Below are 27735 nucleotides of genomic sequence, written 5' to 3'. Positions count from 1 at the left end.
GCACCACCTAGTGGCCATCACAGGAAATCCCCAACCAGGTATTTGTACCATTTCTCAGTCTGGGGACCTCATGCACAAGCCAGTCTCTCCACTTTTCAAGTTCAGGATTCATGAATTCTTGTTAGGTAATCTACAATTTATACACAAACATTCCCTTCCATCTCTTCTCCCAGCTCTTGCTCTGCGTCCCCCTCTATGGCTACTTAAAAAAAGCATAAGGAGTTTCAGCTCTAAGTCTGAACTGTGAAGAAAGTAGCAAATCTTGAAGTTGTGAGACATGTTTAGATTTACTAAACGAGCAATGCATCTCATTAACAAATATTTCAGAGAATAAGGAAAGCACATAGTTATATAATACACAGAAAGATGGTCAGTTTTGTCGGTAATCAAACAAATGCAAATGACAACAATGAGGTGTTATTTTTGCCTGTCAAATGAAAAGATTAAGAAAGGTAATCTTAGTTAACTAATCAGTGAGACAAGATTCCCATGAACAGATAGGAAAAAGCAGCCGGGTTAGCCCAACGTTTTCAGAAAGCAATATGACAGTGTGGAGGAAATGGAGCCTAAAAATAGGAGCTTGACCCAATTTTTATTTTCATAGAAATATATACCCTCAAGAATTTATCAGGGGTCTACAAAAAGATTTATGTGCAAATATGTTCACTGAAGCAATGTTTATGATTGGGACAAACTGGAAAAACTCTAAATGTCCAACATTTGGGAAAAGCTTAACTGAACTGTGGTATAAACATATAAGAGGATATAATGCAGTTACTGAATGTAATTACAGTGATTTTTAAATGATATACAAAAGGTTCTTGATATAATATTAAGTCCAAAAATTCAGATAAAAAAGTGTGAGTTTTCAAAACTACATGCATATGCATAGAAAAAGATACTGGAAGGAAATATACCAAATGTTGAAAGTGGTGAGATTATAAATAATTTATGTTCCAATTCATCCACAATGGACTTTATTATAGTTATAATAAGAAAAATCACTATAAACATAAGTGAACCATAACATCTATAGTCTTTAAAGGTCCCCCAAATTTCTTTCTGAAAGTGCAGTGGTGGGAAAAATAGACAGTAGAGCAATGGGTCTCCACTGTTGACTGGCAGTGGTCAGTATCTGGAGACATTTCTGGCTGTCACAAGTTGGGGAATTCTACTGGCATCCAGTGGGCAGAGGCCAGTGATGCAGCCCCCCATAACAGAGAACTCTCTGGCCCAATGTCAAGAGAATTGAGGGTGAGGGGTGCCTGGGTGGCTCAGTCAGTTAAGCATCCGACTTTGGCTCAGGTCATGATCTCACAGCTCGTGACAGCTCGGAGCCTGGAGCCTGCCTGCTTCAGATTCTGTCTCCCTCCCTCTCCTATTCACACTTTGACTCTCTCTCTCTCTCTCTCTCAAAAATAAATAAACATTAAAAAATTAAAAAAAAAGTGTTGAGAGTGAAAACCTTGTTCTAGAGACCAACTCTAGAGACCAAATCTAGGGATTTGAATCCAGATCCTGTCCCCCTTAGCTGGTCAATCCTGGACCAATTGCCCACATACTGTATACCTCATCTTATAACTTGCCCTTGTAAAAGAGTATCATCACATAGCATTTTGAGGATTTTTAAATAACAGTATATAAAGTGTCAGGCCAATAGTAGATAAAAACAGAAATACTAGTTCTCTTCCCCCCTAGAACCACATTTAAAGAACACTATCATTCAACGTTTTGTTACCTTTTGTTAGGTATTCTAAAAAGAGTTCTTCCAACCTTTTAATATCTACCAATTACCCATTTCAAACATGGTGTGCTCTCCCTGGATTCTAGAGCGTCAATATTCAGGTTGATAGGATGGAAAAAAATGAATTTTTGGGTCTACAATAGTGATTACCAAAAACTCACGGAGGCAAACCTTCTAAGTAACTGGGGGCTAACATAGGTGAAAAGCAGATCTCTCATTCCAACACTGCCCATTGGGTCTGTCCTATGATCAAAAGGCTGAGCTTATGAAGCACCTAAGGGCACATGCATAGGTGTCCTGTGTGCATCTCTCATTATCAACCAAAGCTACACGTGAGGGGTGCCTGGGTGGCGCAGTCGGTTAAGCGTCCGACTTCAGCCAGGTCACGATCTCGCGGTCCGTGAGTTCGAGCCCCGCGTCGGGCTCTGGGCTGATGGCTCAGAGCCTGGAGCCTGTTTCCGATTCTGTGTCTCCCTCTCTCTCTGCCCCTCCCCCGTTCATGCTCTGTCTCTCTCTGTCCCAAAATTAATAAACGTTCAAAAAAAAAATTTAAAAAAAAAAAAAAAAAAAAAAAAAAAAAAAAAGCTACACGTGAATGATTGGGGCTCATCCATCCACTTGGGTTTCATGTACTTTTCCCTTGCATTGAATGATGCAGTTCTATTTTTAATAGAACTGCTCACAGACATTAAAAATGGTCTAAGGTGGGGCGCCTGGGTGGCGCAGTCGGTTAAGCGTCCGACTTCAGCCAGGTCACGATCTCACCGTTGGTGAGTTCGAGCCCCGCGTCGGGCTCTGGGCTGATGGCTCAGAGCCTGGAGCCTGTTTCCGATTCTGTGTCTCCCTCTCTCTCTGCCCCTCCCCCGTTCATGCTCTGTCTCTCTCTGTTCCAAAAATAAATAAACGTTGAAAAAAAAAATTAAAAAAAAAAAATGGTCTAAGGAGAGCAGAACACTAGACCCAAGACACTCGCTCCTACTACTTCTACATGAGAACAGTGTTGGCACTGTCTGCTGGAGCTGTGGGACATCCCGCCATTGCCTTTGCCCAAACTGGATCAAGACTCTAATTCACACACACTCCTCAAGGCTGTCATGGAAGGGGGAGAGAGGTCCTCTCCACTGGAGTACGGGTGAACAGACTCAAGCATCACAGTCATGGATCTGGTGAGTTGGGAGCAAGCTGACCACTCCCTGCCTGCAGGCACATCTTGCTTGTCCACAGCCCAGACCCCTAGGCACCAAAACTCTGCCTGTAAAAAAAACCAGAGGCACTTACCAGGCTCCAGTGTGCTGTATACAGATCTAGTTAAGTGAGAGCCAACTGCCAAAAATTCTCTTCACTGACCACACATGCGAAAAAAAAATCCTTGTGAAATTAGTATAATGCATCACTTGTTGTCAGAACAACAGCTCTTCCCTTTCCCTTTGGAAACATTTTCAGACAATAGCACCTGCGTTGTTGCCATATTTTTGCACACTCCAATGAGCAAGGACTATTCAGAGTCTGCACAAACTCAACAAATGGTCCCTCCCATCATCCACTGAAGGACTGAAAAAAAAGAAGCCGAAGAAGAAGGAAATAAACTAAGAGACAGGAGAGGAGAACTGCTGGTTCAATTCAGAAGACAGGCGTCTTTGATAGTTTATAGCAAAGACATTCTTCCCAGCAGGCCCATCCATTTCTGCTGCTAGTGAGGAAAACGTTAGTCACTCGCATCTTGTCCAAGCCATGTAGGGCTTGCTGACACAGGCCTGCTGAGCTGTCATACCAGAAAGTGGCATCGGGAAGGTCCCTGGGGCCTCTGCGGGGCAGGCCAGTCGCCTGGACTAAACGTCCCCTAAGCCACAATCCCTGTTTTGTGCAAAGCAAAACTTTGACAGGCTACTGGAGGAAACGGCCCGTGGAACCGTGAGCCTGCCATGAGCCGTGAGCTGGACGGGCCTATCAGCACGGCCATTTCAGGCTCTGAGTAAGTATCACTCTGTCTCGGTCAGGCCAAATGCCAGTGGCCACTTCTCTTCCCGCTGCCTGCTGTGCCACCACCCACTGGAGACCGCGTATTACTCTAAAGTGCTGGCCAGAGGTCCGTGTCTGACCCTCTGGGACCTTGTAATCAAATGGGTCCAAGTGAAAAACCACATGGAAAAGGTGGAGCTGCTACAGCAAAGGTCCATCTTACAGACTGTCCAGAACATGCTGAGCACTGCAGAAAGCACCTTCCCTTTATTATCTTTCTGACGCCCGTAAATGCTGAGTGACTGAAGAAACACCTGTCTCCATCCCGAAATCCCAAAGGTGTTGGTGCCAAATGTGCATGTATTTATCCAACAGAAAAAGAAATATCTAATCCACACTTGCACCTGATACCACTACTACCAATGCTGCTGGCATTGAGGGCATCTCCAGATTTGGGGCAGCATTTTTATCAGCAAAGAGAGAGGGCTTATAGGACACTCTGAGGGCAGGGAGCTTCCTTGGGGGAGCTTAGGGCTCTGAACAATACCGACCACATACCCCCTGTTCCCCAGGTTCTCTTAAGCAATGAAACTTGGTGACACTCGTAAAAGTGTCCAGCCTTCCCGGCTGCCCCTGCCTCTCCCCATCACCACCCTGCACTCAACACACACTAGCTGAAAAGTCTATTTCTTCCTACTTCTTCCTGCCTGAACATGAGTCCCCATGATCCACCTCCTACAGCCTCCTGTAGGAAGGCATGCTCAAGTTCAACTGATCTGCAACATCTTTTATGGGGGCCAACACCTTATCTTTCTCCAGAGCTCCCCGCTGTTCACTTATCTACACACGAGGCTCTCGACTTCCGTCCCAGTGTGCTGTAGATAGGAGTTGCAATCTTTAATGTCCTTTTCCCTCACCTAGACTCCAAGTTTCTCAAACAAAGACTGTAAGTCACAGGAACAGACAGTGGGCCCAGCTACTCCTCTTTGCCGCTCCCTGGATATGTTATTCCTGACACTCATTTAGCTGGCCCCACCTCGCTGGGGTGAGATGGCATGAGAACACGTAGTTCATTATTCCTGATCTTGCGTTCTGTCACTCTGCACCTCTGGACACCTCTAGACTGAAACACCAATGGGAAATGCAGCCAGGGACTGGAGGAGTAAGGCAAAAAGCAGCCTAATCCTGCGTCATCCCTGATTATCTGTAAAACTACTGGATTACTCCAGACAGAGTTTGACTTTTACTAACAGGTTAAAAGAAGATAATGCCTGGGGCGCCTAGGTGGCTCAGTCAGTTAAGCATACACTGCATCTGACTCTTGATTTCAGCTCAGGTCATGATCTCATGGCTCGTGAGATTGAGCCCCGCATTGGGCTCCATGCTGACAGCATGGATTCTCTCTCTCCCTCTCTCTCTGTCCTTTCCCAGCTTGTGCACGTACTCTCTCTCTCTCAAAATAAATAAATATAAACTTAAAAACAAAGAGAATGCCTGACTCCTACCTATTTTACAAAGATCATATGTGTTAAATTAGTGTGCTTACTGGTTTTTTTAAATTTTTTTTTTTTAAATTTTTTTTTTCAACGTTTATTTATTTTTGGGACAGAGAGAGACAGAGCATGAACAGGGGAGGGGCAGAGAGAGAGGGAGACACAGAATCGGAAACAGGCTCCAGGCTCTGAGCCATCAGCCCAGAGCCTGACGCGGGGCTCGAACCCACAGACCGCGAGATCGTGACCTGGCTGAAGTCGGACGCTTAACCGACTGCGCCACCCAGGCGCCCCTACTGGTTTTTTTTTAAACCAATATGAAGGCAATAGTTCCTGGCATGTAGTAAGCATTCAATAATTACTTATTGAATAAACAAAACTGGAAATGAGTTAGATGACATTTTGATAGAATTCATGGTTCAGGGGAAGTACTGATCACTGACTCCTAGACAGGCCAACACGTGGACAGCCTGCTCTCAAGCCACAGAGGGCACGATTTCCAGCTCACCTACACACCTTCCTTACACTGGCATTCTGACATCTACATGGGCATGCTTCACTCTTGGCTTAGCAGCTGACTAAATGGTCTCCTTGACTTTAAAGATGCTTCTATAACCCATTTCACGGAAAAAGACAATATTTAACCAGTCACAAGGACAAGAAATGGAACAGAGTGTGGCTGGGTATGAAGAAGTTGTGCTTTATCAGGATTTCTGGAAAGCATCCATCCTCACTATAGTCACATGACCCTGACTCCTAAGGTCAATACTGAGGGGGGGCAGAGCACTCCCTAAGACCAGAGGGAAGCCCATTCCTCCAAAGATGAACAACTTTTGGTGGCAGTTTTCCCAGGCCAAGCTTAGGAGAAGGACATAAGGAACAGAGAACATAGGATATGACCATAGACATGACCCATCTTCCAAAACTGAAGCCATGTACACCTGGAGACACAGGTGGCAGGATGAAAGAAGCTGCTACCGTGAGAATGATGCCTTGCATTTGTGTAACCCTTTATATCGTCCAAAACACTCTTCTATATATCATTTATCTTGACTGCCGCACCAACCCTGTAAGATGGACAGGATCGCCTATCTCCATGGTCAGACTGGGAAAATCAGCTTTACAGTTTAAAGGGACTTGCTCAGTGCCACACAGGTCCGAGCCAGGACCCAGCCCGGGTTTCCTGCCTCAGTGCTCTTCCTGCTCTGCTGCACGTGACCACCTTCCCCGTGATCCACACCAAGTGCCCTTCTGCTACTGCAACCACGTGGTCAAAAATGCACGCTTACTTTTAACTGCGGTGCCAGACTGGGGTACGCTAAACCCTTCCAGCCTGCTTCAATAGCTTTCTTTATGAACCGTGGTGTCCAAGGTATTTGCACCAATTTGTTCCAAGAGGGCAGTTTGTCAGAAAATCTGCTTCCTGAAGCTTCACGTCCCTGAAGCGCCATCTGCCTAAATCCGCATGTGGTTTACCACGACTCCCGGCATCATTATAGCTTCTCAGCTAAATATCACAGGATTATACAAGTCTACAGGGATAGAAGACAGCTGGTTGGACAGATACACTCAAACCTAACACAGCTGGCCTTGCCAACCAACTCGTAAAGCTCAGGCTGTGTGATGATTGTGGGCAACTTGAAACTTTTTTTCACTGCTATAAAGGTTATATCAAATGAGACAGAGTGTACAGGAAAATATTTTTGCAAACCATAAAATATTAGCTCCCGCCACTCCATTTCCCACATGTGCTTGATCCACTTTGTCAATTATCTCTGGAAAACTGTTCCCTGTGGCTTCCCTGGAGACTCTTGCTGTTTCACACTTTTTCCAGACGGCGTGTCTCAGGTGATGTGACACGAGGTCCTAGCTTGAACCTAGCCTGGGTTTCGGAGAGAACAGCATGTGTAGGGGCACACCTGCCAGAAGCTGATTTGTACGAGGCCCTGACAGACCTGCTGAGGAACAGCTCAGACTGAAGAAAAGAGGAGTCTGGCCTGCCGATGCCAGGACCGGAATAAATCATGCCTTTGTGGTTAATGGGAAGGGAGGGATTCTTAGCCCCCATGTTGTCTCATGCTTATATCTCTCTCTTGGCCCAAACTCTCCTGTGAATCCTATGAAAAGCATAGAGCAGGGGGATGTGGGGAGGGTTGTTGGGAACACTGAGGAACAAAATGGAAAGCTGTTTTCTTGAAAACTCTCTAGGATTTAGGGGCATGAGGTACACTGAGGGATCTCCCCCTGCCGTTCCCACCCAACACATTCCAACAGGATTCCCTGAGGCTGCAACGGCTCAGTGGCTGGAGGTTGAAGGACATGGTGGTGCCCAGCTGAAGGAGACAAGAAGAGGAAAAAGGGGGAAATGGGTAACTGCCCCCATGACAGCAGACTGATTGGTTATGTTCATAATCATGCATGGGGTATGCTCTGGGCTCTCAAGAAATATTTAAGCCAGTTTGTGGGGAGCTGGGGTCCTGAGTGAGTAGGTATGAGAAAAGCCAGTGAGTTTAGGATTATTAGGGTGGCTCCAAATGTGCTTACAGGTTGTATTACAGGCTAGATGATCTTGACTGAAATAATACTAGTTTCACTTGCTGGAGTCTCGGAGGTCAATGTTGTTTCAAAGGAGCAAATACAGCAAGATGATTTTAACAAATACTCCGTAGGCATCTATTATGTGCCAGGCCCTGTCTGGACACTGCAGATACAAAAAGCAGACAGCCATGATGTCCTCTCCTGCAGATTTTACAGTCTGGGGAGGAAGGCAAGAAACGCCTCATCGTAAATGCCGATTCACAGTGGGTCTCTAAGTAGCAAATTCAGAGAAAGATCCACAGGGAGCCCACAAGCAAGGATCATCCTTAAAGATAAACTAATTTCACAATTTGGTCTAAGATCAACCCTGTCCGCATCTACACCTTTAATCAACTAGCCTCACGAAATACACACCATGCTGGACAGAGCGGAACAGAACCCAAGAGTTGAGCTCACGCTGTGAACCCACATGCAATACTAGCAGCATCCCCAGATAAGTCACTTCTCTGAGCTTCTCTTCCCACGTCTATAAAACGTGGCAAGGAATACGTGCCCTCCTTGCTCATCTCAAGGAAGTGATTGTGAGGGGTAAACACAAGACCACACACGAAGGTAACTTGAGATCCTGAATCTAATAGAGGTATCCAAAAGTTAACATTGTTTTTATGTGGATTATAATCATTTTCCTTAGAAAACAGCAGCTTGATGGCAACTGTGTTACTGTGTTACTCTCTACTCTGGTGTGATGGTTAATTTAATGTGTCGGCCTAGCTAGGCTATAGTGCCTAGTTCTGTGTGGTCAAACACCAAGATAGATGTTAGATGGATGTTGCTATGAAGGTGTTTCCTAGATATGGTTCACACTGAAATAGGAGACTTTGAGTACAGCAGACCATCTGCCATAATGTGGAGGGACATCATCCAATCAGTCAAGGCCCTTAAGAGAAAAGACTGAGGTCCCCTGAAGAGGAGCAAATTCTGCCTTCAGATGCCTTCAGACTCGGGAGGAATCAAGATGGTGGAACAGCATGGAAGTTTTTTGTGTGTCTCGCTTCCATGAAATACAGCCAGACCAACACTAAACCATCCTGCACACCTAGAAAACCGACTGGAGGATTAACACAACAACATGCACAACTTGAACCACAGAATTCAGCAGGTACATGGCGCGGAGAGGTGAACTTGGGGAGAGAGAAGCCGGCGGCAGGCAGGGAGCTGCTTTTGCAGGCAGAGAGAACGGAGACTAGGTGGGGGATGGAGAATACGGGAAAAGCACCTCTCCCCAAAAGCAGCTGGAGAGAAAGTGGAAAATTGGAAACAGCTGCAGGGACTAAACTAAAAAGGGAGAAAGGAGAAAGGAGAGCGTTTAAATTCCATTAAGACTGTAAACAAGGGGAGCTCAAAGTCTGCAACTCCGCAGCTCGATACCTGGTGGTGCTCTGGTGGGAAGGGCGAATCCCCAGGAACAGAGTGCGGTCCAGGAGGTTCTCGCGGGCCACACAGGGAAAAGCGGTTCCACTGTTGGAAGGACATTTGGCGGAGACTGTTGAAGCCACCTGGTCCCAGCAGACCCCGGAAAACGGCCACATTCGCTGGTGCTGGAACAAGGTCATTAAGGGTGAAGCCTGGTGCCAGATGCGTGTTGTGATTTTCCATAATCCCTGAAAAGCTGCTGCTACACCATCTCACGAGCTTTTTCTGGGGCGGGCTGGCACCTGGCTGCAGTCTCGGGGCACCGGCAGCAGCAGGGTCCAGCAAGCATTCCTGGGTGCAGCCGACATTTGGACATTGCTCAGTGAGACCCTCCTGCAGAGGGGCAGAACGGGTCAAAGCTGCAGTCCTTCAGAAGTAAGGGGCCGGAGAAAACAGCCACATCTGAGACAAAACTCGGGAGAGAGATACTGCCTAGGGCCTGGTCATGGACAGTGAAGAAGCGGGGAGTGGATGCAAGCTGAAGACAGAGGACGGGTGCACGATTGCTGATCGGGGAGAACAGAGTTCCGGTACTAGAGACTGGGTAGCTGGGTGACGCCATTTTCACCACTCCCGCGCATGTGCATATCCACGTACGAGTGCCGAAACAATCCACCCTGGTAGGCTAGCAGCGCCATCTAGTGGAGAACAGAGCCGTTACACTGAGCCCCGCCCAACTGGGCCAACCTTGCTCTTCAAGAACACAGGTCTCACCACCTACTTAGTTTATGGACTATAAAGTGCTTCATACTATGACTTCTAGGGGAAAACTAAGTAATTTCAGTCCTATTGGAATCTGTTAGCAGATCCATCTATTTAATTTTCTTTCTTTCTTTTTTTCCTCTTTTTCGCTTTTCTTTTTCTTGAATACAGAAAAAGAAAAAATTCATTTTTATTTTCAATATTTAAAAAATTTTTTACTATATTTTTTACTTTTGTGTAAATTTCTTCAAATCCTATCTTACTTCCATCATTTTATTTTAGTCTATTTCAGTGTATTCACCTTTTCAAATTTTCAAACAATTTCCTTTTTTCCTTTTTCTTTTTTCTCTTTTTAATTTTTCTTTTTCTTGAATGCAGAAAGAGAAAAACTTCATTTTTACTTTCAATTTCTATTAAAATATTTTTCTTTAATTTTTTTACTATATTTTTTGAAAATTTTTTCAATTCTATTTTACTTCCCTCATTTTATTTTAGACTATGACAGTGTATTCACTTTTTCAAATTTTCAAACGATTTCCCTTTTATTTCTTTTTCTCTTTTTCGTTTCTTTTCTTGTTCTTGAATACAGAAAGAGAAAAAATTCATTGTTATTTTTAATTTTTATTAAAAATATTTTTAATTTTTTTCTACTATATTCTTTACTTTTGTGTAAATTTTTTCAAATTCTATTTTATTCCCATCATCTCATTTTAGTCTACTTCAGTGTATTCATTTTTTCAAATTCTGAAATGATTTCCTTCCCCCCGCCTTTTTTTTCCCTCTAATCTGTCAAACCACTTTCAACACCCAGACCAAACACACACCTAGGATCTAGCATCATTTATTAGATTTTGTGTGTGTGTTTACTTTTTTAATTTTAATATTTTTTAAATTTTAATATTTTTTAATTTTAATTTTTCTACCTCACTAATTCCTTTTCTCCCTTCAAAATGACAAAATGAAGGAATTCACCCCAAAAGAAAGAGCACGAAGAAACAACAGCCAGGGATTTAACCAACACAGATACAAGCAAGATGTCTGAACCAGAATTTAGAATCGCGATAATAAGAATGCTAGCTGGAGTAGAAAATAGATTAGAATCTCTTTCTGCAGAGATAAAAGAAGTAAAAAATAGAATGAAATGAAAAATGCTATAACTGAGCTGCAATCATGGATGGATGCCATGGCGGCAAGGATGGATGGGGCAGAACAGAGAGAATCAGCGATATAGAGGACAAACATATGGAGAATAATGAAGCAGAAAAAAACAGGGAGATGAAGGCAAAAGAGCACGATTTAAGAATTAGAGAAATCAGTGACTCATTAAAAAGGAACAACATCAGAATCACAGGCGTCCCAGAAGAGTAAGAGAGAGAAATAGGGGTAGAAGGGTTATGTGAGCATATCATAGCAGAAAACATACCTAACCTGGGGAAAGACACAGACATCAAAATCTAGGAAGCACAGAGGACCCACATTAGAGTCAACAAACACCGACCATCAACAAGGCATATCAAGGTCAAATTCACAAAATACTCAGGCAAGGAGAGAATCATGAAAGCAGCAAGGGGAAAAAAGTCCCTAACCTACAAGGGAAGACAGATCAGGTTTGCAGCAGACCTATCCACAGAAACTTGGCAGGCCAGAAAGCAGCGGCAGAATATAGTCAATGTGCTGAATCAGAAAAATATGCAGCCATGAATTCTTTATCCAGCAAGGCTGTCATTCAAAATAGAAGGAGAGGTAAAAAGTTTCCCAGACAAACAAAAATTAAACGAGTTTGTGACCACTAAACCAGCCCTGCAAGAAATTTTAAGGGGGACTCTCTGAGGGGAGAAAAGATGAAAAAAAAAAACCTATCTGTCTACATATATAAATACCAAAAGCAACAAAGATTAGAAAGGACCAGAGAACACCACCAGAAACTCCAACTCTACAACATCATAATGGCAATAAATTCCTATCTTTCAGTACTCCCTCTAAACATCAATGGACTCAATGCTCCAATCAAAAGACACATGGTAACAGATTGGATAAGAAAACAAGATCCATCTATACGCTATTTACAAGACACCCACTTTAGACCTAAAGTCACGTTCAGATTGAAAATAAGGGGATGGAGAATCATCTATCATGCTAATGGTCAACAAAAGAAAGCCGGAGTAGCCATACTTATATCAGATAATCTAGACTTTAAAATAAAGACTGTATCAAGAGATGAAGAAGGGCATTATATCACAATCAAGGGGTCTATCCACCAAGTAGACCTAACAATTATAAACATTTATGCGCCAAATGTGAAAGCACCCAAATATATAAATCAATTAATCACAAACATAAAGAAACTCATCGATAGTAATACCATAATAGTAGAAGACTTCAACACCCCACTCACAGCAATCATTATTAATGATTATAATTGTAATTATAATGTTATATGTTGTATATAATTATATATCATATATTGTATATAATAGTATATTATAATATAATAAATTATTAATAATTTAATTATTTAATAATTAATCATTATGATTATTAAATAATTAATGGTTATTAATAATTATTAAAATCTTATAATTATGATTATATATTATATAAATATAAACATATTTTATAATTTATTTATAAATACACACACATATGTATACACAGACCATTTGTTCTGATTCTCTGGAAAACCCTGACGAATACTCTGACTTCTCCTGAATTCCATGAAAATATGTGGAGGCTCAGACTCATGCAGGTTCCAACCTGTGTGGAAGTGAGCACTTCATAGCAATTGTCCTGAAGACACGTGGTGCAGAAATTAGTAGTCGTTACACAGTAAACTGAATCTCAGTAACTGTGCTGGTTTTCCACGACCCCCTCTGTCATTATAAATGGTCACATTTTACTTAAGGGGTGAGCCGAAGATGCCAACATGACTCAAAATTCACATAATTCAACAACAATCCTGACCAAGGATGATGACTATTTCTGCTTATCTGCTAAAATGCAACAAGCACTGTTTGCAATTACTAAACCTACTACTTTGAAACGGTGACACTCGACAAACCATTACTTTGGGGGGGTTCACATCACTTCCCGTGTTGTGTATGCAGTGAGATCATACTAATTTTTTGTATTGCACTGTTGCAAAGTCATATAAAATGCACACACAACATTCCCCAACATCCCATTAAGATTATTTCTAGTTGTCATCTTGGTTAATGCTTCACTGAAAACATTCATTATATTAATCAAAAAAGAAAGGAGACAAAGATGACAGTCTTTTTCATCTTGAATTATATTTTACAAGTTATATATGGGTTTCATAACATAAATACAAAAATGCTGTAACAGAATTAATAAATAACTAGTAGTTAGATGATATATCCATGCAAGATAACAGAAAATATATCTTGGACTTTGTCCTAGTTCCTGGCAGAGTGCTCCTGAAATCCTTGTAAATTCCTAAGTGATAAGAGTACTAGGGGGGCGCCTGGGTGGCGCAGTCGGTTAAGCGTCCGACTTCAGCCAGGTCACGATCTCGCGGCCCGTGAGTTCGAGCCTCGCGTCAGGCTCTGGGCTGATGGCTCGGAGCCTGGAGCCTGTTTCCGATTCTGTGTCTCCCTCTCTCTCTGCCCCTCCCCCGTTCATGCTCTGTCTCTCTCTGTCCCAAAAATAAATAAACGTTGAAAAAAAAAAAATTAAAAAAAAAAAAAAGAGTACTAGGAATTCTAGTATTTGGTCTTTGACTCTGGTTTCTGACACAGGGCTCTGGAACCCTTTGTAATTTCCTGGATGACCGGAGTGTATTTTGTTCTAATAAAGTGACTCTGGGTGGGCACCTGGGTGGCTCCCCGATGAGGACTGGTCACCAGAAAGATGAAGCCATGATTAGAAGCTTAAGATTTTCCGCCCCGCCCCCTAGTCTCTTGAGAGGGGTGAGGGCTGAAAACAGACTTAATGATTGATCATGCCTACAGAGTGAAGCCTCCATAAAATCCCAAAAGTACACGGTTCAGGGAACTTCCACGTTGGTGAACACATCCACACTGGGAGGGTGTGCACCCCAACTCCATGGAGACAGAAGCTCCTTCACTAGGGACCCTCCCGGACTTTGCCCTATGCATTTCTTCATCTGGCAGTTCATCTATCTCCTCTATAATATCATTTAACAAACCAGTAAATGTAAGTGTTTCCCTGAGTTCCATGAGCTGCTCTAGCAAATCAATCTAACCTGAGGAGTGGGTGGCGGGAACCTCAGAATTATAGCCAGTGAGTCAGAAGCACAGGTGACTGTCTGGACTTGAAGCTGGCATCTGGAGTGGGGGAGTCTTGTGGGACTGAGCCCTTAAGCTGGGGGAGCTGCCACTCTCTCCAGGGAGGTCATGTCAGAATTGAGTTAAATTATAGGACACCCAACTAGTGTCACAGAATTGCCTGGTGTGGGAAATCCCCCCCCCCCCCCACATCTGGGTTCAGAAGTGTTTTGTGTGTGGCAGTCTTGTGACAGTAAAGGGGAAACAATAGGAAAACTGAGGTTCTTTCTTTTTTTTTTTTTAAGTTCATTTATTTTGAGAGAGAGAATGCGTGTGTGCGTGCATGAGAGCAGAAGGGCAGAGGCAGGGAGAAAAAGACTCCCAAGCAGGCTCCACATGGTCAGAGCAGAGCCTGACCTGAGGCTCGAACTTATAAACCATGAGACCATGACCTGAGCTGAAATCAAGAGTCGGACACTAAACGGACTGAGCCACCCAGGGGCCCCAAAATGAGTTTTTCGAGTTCACAAAAAGTTAAGGATATCTGATACTTTAAAATACCAAAAAACATACAGGCAAGGTGTATGAGATACTTAAGATGACAAATAGAGATTTGGGAGGCTGACTGCACTTCCTTCTTGTGTTCTTATTTTAATTCTGAGCAGGTGGCTCGAAATGGTAGAGTGTCTACAACAAATACTGAGGCCTAAACCTCCAAACTTCACTGCACCCCGATGCCCCTCTGCCTCTTCCCTTTCTGCCCACGGAGGAAGGACCAGACCCAGGCCACCTGTGGTCCAGTTCTCATCCCCTCCCACACCCTCAGGAACTTTCACCACTCAAGTTATCTGCTGTTCATCCCACATCTTCAAGGCTACCTCTCCACTGGTTCTAGCCAATTCACACTTCAACAAGTTCAGATCTCTCCCATCCAAAACCAAGAACCTAAACAAAAACCTTCTTCGGCTCTCTGGCATCCATCCCCCATGCCTTCCATAAGGCTTAGTCAGTCTTCTCCCCCTTACCTGGCCTCTTGGGAAGAGGGTTTTACATGGTGCCTTCCCTGTGTCCTGCCCCGTGGTTTCTGCCCAAGTGCCCCAGTGACTCTGGTGTTGCTCTACCCAGTGAACGCTTTATACCTGATGGCCCTTATTTCATATGACTTCTCTGCAGATTTTTTACCATGGCAATCACTGCCAGTTCCTGAAACACTTTCTTTCCTTGTTTTCTATACACGTCATCATTCTGATGCCTTGTGGCCAATCTTTCTCTGTTTTCCTTGTAGACTCTTCTACCTGGCCCTCATAGACTGAGTCTTACAGGCCTTTTTCTTAGGTGCTCTGCTCTTCCTCCTTGACACTCACCCAGGGTACCCTCACCTGTTCCTACAGCATCAGCCGCCAATACCATGGGGAGGACTCTGAAATCTCTCCCCTCACCCCAGCATCTCTCCTGTGTCATATACATCTAAGTGCCTCCTGGACATCTGCACCTGGATGTCGCAGGGCAACTTAAACACAACAGAAAAATAAGTCATTATTTTCAACTCCCTATCCTGCCTCCACCTCCCCCCAAAAAACTCCAAACCTCCCACTACTCCTTTTGAATGTCTTATCATTATCCATGCAATTGACCAAGATGGAAAACTGGAATTCATCCAGGGACTTTTTTTTCAAGGATTTGAGTTCAGGGTGGGCTGAATGGAACCCCAAAGGACATGGGCCAAACTGGAGGCCCTGGCCTTCTCAAAGATCCAACCCGTTGCTTTCACTGGCTTCCCCAGGATGGGGCCAGCCTAGAAAGATTTTAGTCAGGATACATGGGTCAAGAGTCAGCCCCATCCTTTCCTCCAACTGCAGAGAGGCTAGCCAGAAATAAGTGAGGCCCCTCTGCCATTCAGTGTTTAAGTCTTTCTCCCATCCAACCTTCAAATGGGAAGCAACTGCTGCCTCCCTATGGCAAAATGGAGGCACTGCAGTTATTTACAGAGTCCAAAGTCTGGCTAATAATGCTCCTTAGGATGTGCCCCTTCAAATAGGCTTTACCTTACAAAGGACTCTTTCTCCTCTTGATATTTATTAGGAAAACAATCTTGGTTCTCTTTGTTTTGAAATGGAAATATTGAGGTCCAAAAGTCAGTGTTGTAAAAAAGAATTTTGGTATTTTTATGTTTGGTAATATAGCTTTAAAATTATTTGAAGAGTGCTTGGGTGGCTCAGTCGGTTGAGTGTCCCACTCTTGATTTTGGCTCAGGTTATGATCTCATGGTTCGTGGGATCGAGCCCTGCATCAGGAGTGCCTTACTTGGGAAGATCTCTCGCTCTCTCTCTCTCTCTCTCTCTGCCCCACCCCACCATGCATGCACATGCATGCTTGTTCTCTCCCAGCAAATAAACTTTAAAATTATTTGAAACCATTAAATGCCAGTGTTTATACATTTATATCCAGTGGTTTGTTATCTGGCGTTATCACAAAGCTAGGTATTTGGTGGCCTAGAATTGTGGGGAAAATAAACAGGAGGCACTGAGGAGACCCACTTTTACCAGAGGCTATTAATATTCTAAAAACTAAAGCACATTTTCTGACTGAATTCATCCAAGGCCAACATTACTGTCAGCTGGTAAAGCAGCTCCTGACTTCCAAGAGTCTCTATCCCATGGCAAATGGCTCCTCTGAATCACCTTGCTGGCTGGTGGCTTCTCTTGTTTCTGGGGACAATATGACAACAGGAGCCATTCAGGTATGTCACAGGGACCAGTAAACAACTTTGGGCTTGGGGGAAGATGGCCGCTGCTGAAATACAAGGGGGTTTTTCTAACCAGATGAGTAATCAAGAATAATATCAGGGGAAAGCCATTAAAGAATGAAAGTGTGTTGCTAATAATCCAAATGAGAGGAGGCAGGTTGCAGTGCAGTTACTAACAGCATCCACTCACTGCAGGTGAGCAAGTGGGCTCAAAGCCTTACTTTATAGATGAGAAAACTAAGACTCAGGAAGGTTGCCAAGGTCACATACAGCTTGTGAACAGTATGGCCAAGACTCAGGCTCGGTTCTACTGGCCATCAAAGTGAACATTCTGTCCTCTATAAAACAAGTTAGTCCTTATCTTTACTCTGTGTTTTCATTTTGCTCTGGGCTAAGAATGTATACTTTGAAAGATGCTCCTTACCAAGTCATGTTTAAGATGCCTCTGGAGAAATAAAACCTCCCAGTGCTCTCAGATGTTTTTGGCAAATGCTTCCTCCCTAGTGACCACTTAACAACTGGCAATTTAACCAGGAAGCTGGTAACCAAGTTTCAGGATTCCTCGGATACACTGCGAGTCTAGCTGGCCCCCTGCTGGTTCAGTTCTGGAACTGCAAAAGGTCCTTCCAGTTTCTCAACAGGCAGGAGTAGAAAGGACCTTGTACCTGTACTGTGCTTATCAGTCACAATCAAAGTAAACCAGACTTTTTGCTGAGCATGTATCACCAAGCTCTGGGCAAAAACTTCTAGGCAGATTTTCTAAAAACGCAGAATATAAATGAAATATCCTCCTTGAACTGAAAGGAGAAAAGTCTTAATAGATCCAGATGTCAAACAGTATGAACTTACCTGTTGCCACTAGATATATTTATTTTCGCCTGATATTATATAGTCATTCTTCAAATATTTACTATATGCCTGCTATGTGTCCTGGTATAAAGTAGTAAATAAAACAGTCTCATGGAGCTTACGTTGCAGTGGGGAGACAGATAATACACAAGGAAACAAACATTTAATTATAAATTACAAAAGATGCTATGGAGGTTTAAAAAAACAAAAGAACACTGACAGAGAATGTTAGCTACACAGACAGAGCGGTCAGGGCAGCCCTCTCTGAGTAGGCGACTTTGAAAATGAGATGGAAGAAGAAGGTACACCAGGCAGAGTGGGAAGAACAAGGAGTGGGAAGCTGGAGGTGGGAAATGCACTGGGTGTGATCAAGGGATTGAAGGGACGGATGGCAGAGCAAGGTTGGGGAGGAGGGTGTGCAGGAGCTGTAGGTCCTTGCAGGGCATGGCTAGAAGTGTTATTCTATTTTTGTTTCTATTTTTGGAGAGAGAGAGAGAGAGAGAGAGAGAGCGCGCACAAGCAAGGGAGGGGCTGATAGAGAGAGAGAGGGAGAGAATCCCCCAGCAGGTTCCACACTCAGTGTGGAGCCCAGTGTGGAGCTCAAACCCACAAGCAATGAGATCACGACCTGAACCAAGATCAAGAGTTAGATGCTTAACCAACTGAGCCACCCAGGTGCCTGTAGAAGTGTTAGTTTTAATCAAGGTGCAACGGGAAACCACTGATAGGATTCTAACCATGTGATAGTGATGGGATTTAAATTTTATTTTAAAAATTTTTTAATGTTTATTTATTTTTGAGAGAGAGAGAGACACACACACACACAGAGCGCGAGCAGGGGAGGGGCAGAGAGAGAGGGAGACACAGAATCCAAAACACAGAGCCTGACACGGCTCGAATCCACAAACCACGAGATCATAACCTGAGCCGAAGTCAGACACTCAACCGACTGAGCCACCCAGGCACCCCTAAACTTTTATTCTTAAAGTTTAACTCTGCCTTTCTTGTGGGGAACAATTTGAAAGAAATGAAAAGTAGAAGGAACACAGTTACTAACAGACAATTTCATAAATCCATGCCAGACACAATGGTATCCTGAAGCAGCTTGTTTGGAGTAGAGCCAGAGAAAAGAGAGGACAGACAAATTACAGATGTATTTTAGAAACAGACATGAATAAATTGCTTATAATTTGGGTATGACATGTAATGGAGAATATTGAAGATTACTCCAGGTTTTGGCCTTCCTGTATGGCTAAGTGTAGCACTATTCATTTAGACAGAAAAGACTGACATAAACACGCTGAGGAAGCTGCTGGTAGAGAAATCAGGATTGACATGTGGTAATTTAGCAGTTCACATAAGCCTATACATACACAAGAAACAAGTTTGGGAAATAGCTTTTGGAGTCAAGAGAACAAATGCAATCATGTAGGCAGAGAATTGAGAAGAATAAAAGAAGTGGACCCAGCACTGAGCCCCGGAGAACTTAATAATTAAAGGTGGCATTAGAGCAGCAGGAGAAACCTGCCAAGGAACACTGGAAGAAAATAGTTAATGGGAAAGGGGAAGGAGGAAAGCCAAAAGCGTGCCATCTTGGCACAAAAACCAAGAAAATAAAAAGGTTAAGGTCAAATGTGCCGAATGCTGCCAAAGGTGACTAGGACGAAGGCAGAAAGTAGGTAAATTTGGCAAGGGTGGTTGGCCTTGACGAGAACCATCCAAGGCATCTCAAAATGAACACATGCAAAACTGAACTTGAACTCTTCTGGAGAAGCTCGGTTTCTTTCCAGTTCCTCAGGCCAAAATCTTGGTGTCACCCAAGAGTCCTCTTTCTTTCAGTTCCTGCCTCCAACCCAGCAGCAAATCCTGTTGGCTCTGACTTCAAAATATACCCCCAATCTGACCATGTCTCACCACCTCCCTACCTATCATGCTAACACTTCTCTGCTCCAGGCGATTACAGCAGACTGTCAACTAATCTCCCCTATTCCAGTCCTCCCTTCCTGCAGAAATATTTTCATACAGCAGCTGGAACGATCCTTTTCAAGGATACATACTTAGAGGAAAAGCCAGAGACCCCATGAAGTGATCTGTCTCCACACACCGCGCCTCCCACCTCCCCTTGCTGCCATCACCAAGCCTCATTCCTACCATCCTCCTGAGTCTTGGGCTCTCAGCCACACTAGCCTCCTTGCTCCCATCTAGCTTTTGCATGTGCAGCTCTTTCCCTGGAACATCTTCCCCCACATATCACACAGTTCACTCTCCAACTCTCAAGAGTTTTGCTTATCTTCCCAGGGAGTAATCCCCTCCCCCTATTTAAGTTATTTCTTCCTCCATCCCCCTCTTCTGCTTTATATTTTTATAGCACTTAGAGCCATTTGACTTATTATGTATTTTACTTATTTCTTTTTTAACTATATATTTTTTTTAATTTTTTTTTTCAACATTTATCTACCTTTGGGACAGAGAGAGACAGAGCATGAACGGGGGAGGGGCAGAGAGAGGGAGACACAGAATCGGAAACAGGCTCCAGGCTCTGAGCCATCAGCCCAGAGCCTGACGCGGGGCTCGAACTCCCGGACCGCGAGATCGTGACCTGGCTGAAGTCGGACGCTTAACCGACTGCGCCACCCAGGCGCCCCTTTACTTATTTCTTTATTCAGGGACTATATCTCTCCTGTCCTACCAATCTTTGAGGTTCATGTTTTTTTCCCTGGTACCTACAACAGTGCCTGGCATTCAAGAAATACTTGTTGACCTGGTAAATAAGTGGCAGGAACAGTGGACTACCATGGACTAGAAGAAATCGGGAAGTGGGGAAGTGCGACCGGTATGTGGTGAACAGTTGCTGGGAAAGGCAGCAAAAAAAAAAAAGTACAATAACTACAAGGGATATGAGATCAAAGGATGGAAAGTTTTTTAACGGAATATTTGACCACAGTGACCCAATGGTAATTCATACTGATCCTATATCCTGTATCCCATAGAAAAAGGCTAGTTTATAACCCTACTGTTTGAGGACTAATACATATCTTCAATAATGAGATTAATCTGAGGATTATATAATTAATCAGAGTAGACAAAATAAGAGAACGTCATCTTTGATGTGCCATTCATTAGACAATAAATATCTCTTCTTGCAAGGGACTGAGAGTCCAGTAATTGTCATCTAAAGTGATGATGATGATTCATTGAGAAGTGATTTCATAGTAGTGCAATTATGTGTGCTAACACTTTTTTCTGAACGGGAATATTACCTGCTTGCAGGCGAGTAAATTCAAATCCTACCCCCAAGCTAAATGGAAGCTTAGAGAAGTAATCTGCTCACTGTCATATCACTACTAAATGATGGAGCTGGCACTGAAATTCAGATGTCTTTGCAAATAGCCTACATTAAACATATGTTAAAATTCATACCAGCATACATATATTACGTCTATCCTTTCTATAAAAAACAAAACAAAACAAAATACTTTTCTAACTTAGTCCTTCATAATAGAATCCTACAATAAACGTTGGAAGGGATATACAAGATACTACACATATCTGTCAGAAGCCTGGGAATTAGCATGAGTAAATGAGCAGAGACGATTCAAATAAATTGATGAGTTGAAATGATGCTATACTCAGATAAACAAGGATCAGACCACCCAACAAATTAAGTGCTAAGGTTTAAGACTGGGAAAAGGCCAGGCTTCTTATTTTGTTTCTTTTTTCCCCCCAAAGCCTTTGGACTATTTTCTATTAGCTCTCATCCAAGCTGTAATAGGCAGAATGCTAAAATGACCCCCAAGATTGCCACCCTGGAGTCCTCACCCTGCATAATCCTCTGCTTCGAGTGTGGGTGAGACCTGTGAATATAATGAGATATCACTCCCTTGTTAAATGACAAAGGGGATGGGATGGCCACTCCCATAATTACACTATAATTAGGAGACTAAAGGGATATTTATTCTCCCTCTGGCTTTGAAGAAGCAAGCTGCCATATTGTGCTAGGGCCATGTGGCTTACAACCTGGGGTGGCCTCTAAGAGCTGAGAGGGACCTTGGCTGACAGCCAGCAAGAAAGGACCTCAGTCCTACAGCAGCAAGAAACTGAACTCTGCTGACAACCTTAATGAATTTGAAAGAGGACCCCAAGCTCCAGCCAACAAACACCTTGATGAGACTGAGCAGAGGGGCCCAGCAAACCCATGCTAGATTCCTGCCCAAAAGAAATTATGAGATAATGTATGAGCATTATGGCAAGGTGCTAAATTTGAGGTAATTTGTTATAGAGTAATAAAAAACTCAAATGCAAGCCAGTATTCATCCTTTACACAGACACTGTTAGAGGTGACCTAACACGGCCATGACCTCACATCACCACGGGTAATGATGGAAACAGAATTTTTCATTCTAAATTGTCCTAATCCATGCTCTCTCAAACCTCCATGCCTTTTCGCTCAGTGTTCCCTGATGAACTCCTAAAAGACTTCAAAACCCAAATCACATGTTGCTTCTTTAAAGAAACATTTTCTTTTTTTCTTTTTTTTAGTGTTTTTTGTTTATTTTTGAGAGACACAGAAAGAGAGCAAGCAGAGGAGAGGCAAAGAGAGAGGGAGACAGAATCTGAAGACAGGCTCCAGGCTCTGAGCTGTCAGCACAGAGTCCAACACAGGGCTCGAACCCACAAGCCACGAGATCGTGACCTGAGCCCAAGTCTGTCGCTTAACCGACTGAGCCACCCAGGCGCCCCCAGGAGCATTTTCTTATAGCCACCCCTATCTACTCCCAAGCAGAATAAATTACTCCTATTCTTTGCTTCCATGACAGCAGCTTGTCTGCACATCTAGCAAAAAAGTTGCCATGGTGCACTGTAGTAACCACTCTCCCTTTCCCAGCCCTAGCCTGAGCATCTTTTAGGGCACAGCTGCCCCCGCCCTGCACACTGGCTGCCTTGGAGTGGGTGCTAAATAAGCATACTGAGCGAAGAAGATGAGGCTCTGGATAAACAGAAGCTTTTGATTGCCAGGGAGCTGCTGTTTCTCTTCCACACAGATGATCAGGCCTCAGGTATTAATGGAAACTTGGAGAGCTTTCTCCATGACAACAGTTGGGTGACTAATCAAGCACTTCCTGCACTAGAAGGGCAGATATTTACGGTCTCAAGAAAGCTGGTCTGAAATGGATAGGTGGGCTAGAAACGACAGGTGCAGGTGGTGGGAAGGGTTTAGATTGATCCCAAAGGAGTGGCAAGAAGCCCTGATTTGCTCTGATCCAAGCCCTATGCTAAGTTTGCATGCTTGCTAATTCAAATTATTGGTTAATCCGTTTCTGAAATCCAATGCCAACCTAAACAGACAACAATCCCACAGAGTTAGTTTTACTTAGGGGCTGACAGCTATGGGTAACAAGACAGATGTGAGAACCATTTCTTTTTTTAAATTTTTCTTTAATGTTTATTTATTTTTGAGAGAGAGACCGAGTGTGAGCAAGGGAAGGGCAGAGGAAGAGAGAGACACAAAATCTGAAGCAGGCTCCAGGCTCTGAGCTGTCAGCCCAGAGCCCAATGCGGGCCTCGAACTCACGAACCATGAGATCATGACCCTCAACCGACTGAGCCACCCAGGCGTCCCAGGAATCATTTCTCTATCAACCATGAAGTCAACCATATCCATTGTACGTACAGTTTTCCAGGACAGATAGCATTTTTAGGAAATCACAGAGTTAGTCAAAATTATGCATAATCAAGCCATAGAGAATAGCATTTACTGGTTGTGTATTCTGACAAAACTCAGAGTTCACATTTTTCCTTAGGAACCCACGCACATGGGCAAATATTTGGAGTGCTCTCTTGTAGTTAAATTAGCCATGCTACTGCTTTATGACTATACCTCACTGGAGAAAGAGAACATTCAGAATCAGAATACAAAGCAAGGCATGAACATAAAGGCACCTGCTTGTCACCAACTCCTAAGAACTAGACTCAGATTCTCTCTATAAATAAAGCATTAAATAACAAAGTACTGTTTTTTAATAAAAGTATTACAGTATTGCCAAAAATTGAAAAAAAACATTCTAGGGGGAAGTGGTCTTGCCACACTAAAACAATCCGATTAACATTTGTTATAATTCACAATATCTCAGGGCACCTGGGTGGCTCAATCAGTTAAGCGTCCGACTCTTGATCTCCACTCTGGTCATGATCTCACAGTTAATGAGATCGAATCCCAAGACAGGCTCTGCACTGACAGTGTGCTCTCTCTCTCTCCCTCAAAATAAATAAACTTAAAAAATTTTTTTTTCCAAAAAAATGTTTGACATAAACTCAATGTCAGCACCTCTTTCAGCTCCCTTTGGGTTTCTATGACATCATCCCTAAGAATCAAGTCAGATCCTACAGGTCCTGCATTTTAAGGATCTTTTACAAACACTGGTTGGCAATGACTCAGAGGCAGCCAGGTGGGGACACAATTTCCTAAAGATCAGTATGGGAGAAGACAGATATGGGATCTGGGTTCTAATCTTTCTTTAGGAATAATGCCAGATGCTCCCTTATTCAGTCAAATGTTAATGTACCAGACTTTGTGCTAAGTGCTAAGGCTACAGCTGTGAACTTAGACAGATAAGGTCCCTGTTCTCTTGAAACTTATATTCTGATGTGGATGTATGTATGTATATATTGTGTAGAATAAGAAGAAATAGAAAATGGAGGCACCTGGGGGCACCTGGGTAGCTCAGTCGGTTGAGTGTCCGACTTTGGCTCAGGTCACGATCTGACAGTTTGTGAGTTCAAGCCCCGCGTCAGGCTCTGCGCTGGTGGTGAGGAGCCTGCTTGGAATTCTGTCTCTCCTTCTCTCTGTCCTCCCCTGCCTGTGCTTGCTCTCTCTCTCTCTCTCTCTCTCTCAAAATAAATAAACTTAAAAAAAATTTTTTTTAAATAAAAAAGAAGAGGGGCGCCTGGGTGGCTCAGCCGGTTAAGCGCCCGACTTCGGCTCAGGTCATGATCTCGCAGTCCGTGAGTTCGAGCCCCGCGTCGGGCTCTGTGCTGACAGCTCAGAGCCTGGAGCCTGTTTCAGATTCTGTGTCTCCCTCTCTCTGACCCTCCCCTGTTCATGCTCTGTCTCTCCCTGTCTCAAAAATAAATAAAACGTTAAAAAAGGATTCTTTTAAAAAAAAAAAATAAATAAAAAAAATAAAAAAATAAAAAAAAAAAATAAAAAAGAAGAAAGGGAAAACAGAGGGAGGAAGTAAAGGTTCTTCAGCATGTATTAATTATTTTAAATGCTACTGGAAACTTAAAATTGGCAGAATACAGTAAATACCTTCGATGCTCTGTGGGCCCACAAGATTCATGGCCTGGTGAGCTGGATACTCTACCCGTGGCCTGGCAATGCCCAACTGCTCCATAACACCATGGAGCAGCCTCTGGATATCCGTTTCTGAGACCCGGTCAGGGGTCCTTGGGCTATAAGCAGATGTGGGAGTCCATCCAAGTGTCAGCCAAAATAATAGGCCAGATAGCATGGTAGAAACCATCCCAGAAACCATTGTTAACCTGCAAAAAAAAGACCAACATGTATCAAATGGCCACAGTCGGCATCTGTGATGATCAATGATGCAAGTAAGTGATTCAAGAACCACCCAATTGGGGCTGCAATGAAAAATACTTAGGGGCTTGCTTTGGCCTTAAGTGCCCAGTCTAGGCAGAGCATCTGCTCTGAAACAGTACTGAAGAAACAAAACAATCCAAGGTAGCCAGTTCCCTCTGCACACACATCCTTGGGAAGACTAGACAGGAATGGCCATTCTCACTATTTTTTTTATTCTTCTTGCAGTTCCCTGAAAGCCTTCATTACCCCCAACCCCAACACTCTCTCCTCTCTTAGTAAAACCAACCAACCAACAACAAGAACTTGCTTCGATTTGAGACAGGGAGAGGGAGAGTGACATCTTGAGTCTTCCCAGTCTCGGGGGTGGGGGTGGGGGGGAAGAGGCTCTGAGAAAGGAGTTAGGAAGATACAAATGGTAAAGAAGCACAGAAAGGTTAGGAGCGGTGGAAGGGAAGAGCTCAGCTCAGCAAAAATCCAATACATTTGAGACCCGAGGGGGATGAAAATACACACAGCTCAGGCCTGCCTTGCAGTCTGCTAGGGGAGACGAGGCAAGATTACTCAGCCACATACCAGCTGAGTGATCCTGGGCGAATGCCTCAGCTTCCTCTGCAAAACGGGCATGAGGAAAGCGTCTGTCTTACAGGATTGTTGGGAGCATCAAAAAAGTGCCAGGCACAGAGCCCCCTATACTGTGACTATAACGTTGGCAATATGGCCTCAGGGCTCTAGAGGTTAGAACTTGAAGAAGTGGTGGTGATGAGAAGGAAGACAGAACAGGTGAAGGGGAGGGAGAAAACTGATCTGGGGAGTCAATCTGTCCTAAATGTTGCCTTCGATGGAAGCAGAAGCCTGCAAACCAAGGGGACAAAGATTCACGCAGCTTCCCTCTGCAGCAGCTGCTGCAGCTGAACCTGTTTAAGACGGACGCTACAAGCAATGGCTGTGCAAACCCTCCTTTTTGACCATTCTTCTGGCGGGGGTGGGGGGAGTTGGAGGATTCGTTTGCTTCCTTGAAACTGCAATATTCATAACCCCCATTTTCTGTCTCTGTAAAGGAAAGGCTTTTTCCAGCCACCCCTAGATATAAAACCTTGTTTCCCAAAGAGCTGAGACAGCAAAGCCTGCAATTCTGACGTAAAAGGCTGGAGGCAAACACCAACCTCTCCTGCCATCTCCATCTTCCTCTGGCCGGTGCGAATGCAGGATGTCTTTGTTTCATTTAACCCCCGGGCCAACGCCGTTCTGATTTCATGAGCTACCCAATTTCCTCCCTCGGTACTCTTCCCCTCCAGTTTATACCCGAACCTCCTAATCCCCACCCAGCCTTTGTCTGCCCTCAGACTCCACCTCAAGGATTTCAGCAGGACGCCCCCTCCCCTGCCAGTCCCGTAAAACCCGCGTGTCTCAGGTGGGCTTCAGGGGGTCGAGCAGGCATCAAAGCAGGACTCACCGAGGGGCAGCCGAAGGATTCTGCCGCGGTCTAGGCCTGGGTGAGGGTCGAGCCGGGAGCCTGGTGATGTGGATTGCGCGTGCGTCACCTCCCTCCGCATCTTAGCTCCGCCCCCACCGCTCCTCCAGCAGGTGGAGGCGGCCGCGCGCGGTCGCCCTAGATCACCACCCAGACGTTGGTGCCTCCTGCCGGGAGCCACACAGGGTTCAACCCTCGCCCTCCACATGCACGTGTCTTGGAGGCTCTTTATCTATCCGACCCTCTGTGGACGTAATTCCCCTCTTCTCAAGCAGTTTTCTAAACAGTGTGCCAGATCGCCACTTTTGCCCTTCGCCCCCAATACCACATCTTTAATTTTTTCACTTCCCAGCTTTTTAATTTTTTTCTGTAAGTATTCCGGCTTGAAGACGAAGGGGGCAATACTGGTAAGAGACAAAAGATGAAGAGGTCCTAAGACCTTTTAATGATAGAGTACATCATAAGCGTGCTTTCAGGAGCCCTTTCACGGAACAGAAAACTGTATTTATTAGAAACTTCTGCTAAAAATGGTATACCAAAACCACATGAAAACCTGGGAATGTTAGTTCTGTTATTTCTAAACTTCCACACCGACTATCAAGAATTCTTAAGAAATTGAACTCCCTGCACATTGCATAAATTTGTCCAGGTAGCCCTGGTATATTTTGTTAGAGACTTGTGGAGCAACCTTGAACATGTGAATTCAGTTCAAATTCAAAATTGAGATGTGAGACCATACAATAGAGTATGGCACATTTCGTTCAAAACTGGGGATGAGTAAAGAACCCTGGAGGCCAGAGAATAAGTACCCGGATGAGGGTAGCACCCAGATCTCTTTAGCTCTATGCAGCAAATCCATTATCATCTGCAGACACAAGACCTTTCAGGTTTTACAGCCAAGCCTCCTTCCTATGAT

At 44.0% G+C, this 27735-nt stretch overlaps 1 protein-coding gene across 2 annotated transcripts in view; it reads right to left on the bottom strand.

Annotated features, from left to right (window-relative positions):
* The window catches only part of LOC123583230 (neuroendocrine protein 7B2), a 59542-nt gene extending 32610 nt beyond the window's left edge, over nt 1–26932 (bottom strand). The window contains exons 1-2 of one of the 2 annotated variants that reach the window (XM_045450118.1): nt 26802–26932; nt 25061–25293 (exon numbers count right to left, since the gene is read on the bottom strand). In XM_045450118.1, the coding sequence (XP_045306074.1) occupies nt 25061–25286 (226 nt within the window). In that variant the 5' untranslated portion in view covers nt 25287–25293; nt 26802–26932. The remainder of the gene's footprint in view (nt 1–25060; nt 25294–26801) is intronic. The other variant, XM_045450117.1, reaches the window with a different exon arrangement.
* Nucleotides 26933–27735: the final 803 nt, after the last annotated feature.

The sequence above is a fragment of the Leopardus geoffroyi genome, chromosome B3 (assembly GCF_018350155.1).
Source record: "Leopardus geoffroyi isolate Oge1 chromosome B3, O.geoffroyi_Oge1_pat1.0, whole genome shotgun sequence".
In the NCBI taxonomy this organism is placed as follows: Eukaryota; Metazoa; Chordata; class Mammalia; order Carnivora; family Felidae; genus Leopardus; species Leopardus geoffroyi.
Note: the sequence above shows the minus strand (reverse complement) of the source record. Positions and strands in the feature narration are given on the sequence as shown.